This window comes from Galeopterus variegatus, unplaced genomic scaffold (genome assembly GCF_000696425.1).
Source record: "Galeopterus variegatus unplaced genomic scaffold, G_variegatus-3.0.2 Scaffold8396, whole genome shotgun sequence".
NCBI lineage: Eukaryota > Metazoa > Chordata > Mammalia > Dermoptera > Cynocephalidae > Galeopterus > Galeopterus variegatus.
This window is the reverse complement of record NW_007734507.1, coordinates 48,781-50,409: the sequence shown is the minus strand read 5'-3', so window position 1 is coordinate 50,409 and position 1,629 is coordinate 48,781. Positions and strand designations below refer to the sequence as shown.

Here is a 1,629-nt window from a genome sequence, read left to right as displayed (position 1 = left end):
AGAGAAAGAACAGTCAAATTCTAGCTAAGCCAATGCCCTGTTATACTCAGGGCTTACACCAACATCTTGGAAAAAATGACAGTAATAATCTGTGTGTCTGTGTAGTTCAGGTCACTCTTCCTCCCTGGAGAGAAAGAACAGTCAAATTCTAGCTAAGCCAATGCCCTGTTATACTCAGGGCTTACACCAGCATCTTGGAAAAAATGACAGTAATAATCTGTGTGTCTGTGTAGTTCAGGTCACTCTTCCTCCCTATTTTAACCCGTCATTCATCCTCTTCTCCGCCCTGGTGACCTCCGTGTCCTGCAGTCTCTGCATCTGCACACGCCCTTAGCATCCAAGCACCCGAAGAGACACTCCCTCTACCTGCCGCAGCCCTGCAGGGTCCACTCCCGCCGGCCCCACCCAGTGTCCCATACAGGAGAGCGCTTTAGATGAGATGAACACCACAGGCCCCTGTAGTTTATGAAGCTTCAGAACCAGCTTTTTGCCAGAAGGGAGGAGACAGGCTCATCAAAGTTCTAGTTTGTCCGTGAGGCATCTCTGAGTCACTGAAGGTCGCATGACAACACCATGTGATTCTTCCAAAATATGATCCTTTCAGAAAAACAGTTCATGGATCTAAGGGACCTGGAGTGGCGGTATTATAAGGGGCTTGTGAAGTGGAAGGACACGACCGTGGTTCCTCTCTTGGACATAAACTACGACACCGAGAAGAGATTTGTAGAGAGCCAGGACATGCCCGATGTTATTTCCCCCCCTATAGTTCATAAGTCTTTGGTCATTTATCCTCAAATTGATTACCAAAAAGAAGGAACTTATTCTCTGCAATGGAATATGTAGTTTATTAAAAATACGTAATTTTTTTAAAGTACGTAGACTTTTGCATTTGAGAGCATAGAATGTATACATAAAAAGTAAAGAAGCAAAAGCATCCAATAGAACATCTGAACTGAGTTTATATAACACGTGTGAGGTCCAAAGTTAAACCACTGGTGTGGAGTAAAAGATCCGCGTGGATCCGCTCATGTAAGACCTGGCCTGGACCTGCGACACTCGCTTGGACCAGGGCTGATGCAAATATGATCATATGAAAAGAAAGGGTACAAGGGAGAAATTTCCAAGCAAGAATAGCCCTTTCAAAAGTGTTAAGCACATGAGGAACTCCATCATCATAAAAATAGTTGGCAAATTCAACAAATGGAAGAATTAACACCTGAGGATATAGAGCAATCTAAGAACTTTAAAAATGTGTTAACTGCTCAAAGACATAAGGAAGGAACTAACATCCATGAAACAAGAGGAAGATTTGAAAAGGAACAAATTAGAAATCTTGGAAGTTAAAAATACAGTCGCTGAAAATAATAATAACCTTCAATAAATTATTCCAATGGTACACTGGATACATCTGAAGGGAAGGACTGATGAGCTGGAAGATGGCACTGAAAAGCCCCTAGATGATCGCGCAGTAAGGTGGAGAGGAAGCTACGAAAGGAGTTAGGAGTGATGGAGAGTAGGATGAAAAGTTCAGAAATAAATCCAATGGAAATTGCAGAAGAAAACAGGAAGAATGGAAAAGAGGTAATGTTTGAAAATGAAATGATAATTTTTCCAGAATAAAGAAATACA

At 41.9% G+C, this 1,629-nt stretch overlaps 1 protein-coding gene across 1 annotated transcript in view; it reads left to right on the top strand.

Moving 5' to 3' along the window:
• Positions 1-843, top strand: part of LOC103608404 (chromosome unknown open reading frame, human C9orf153) — a gene marked incomplete at its 5' end in the record, with an annotated part of 6,753 nt that extends 5,910 nt beyond the window's left edge. Inside the window, one exon of the mRNA XM_008592842.1 lies at positions 605-843. Within this exon, the coding sequence (XP_008591064.1) occupies positions 605-843 (239 nt within the window). The remainder of the gene's footprint in view (positions 1-604) is intronic.
• Positions 844-1,629: the final 786 nt, after the last annotated feature.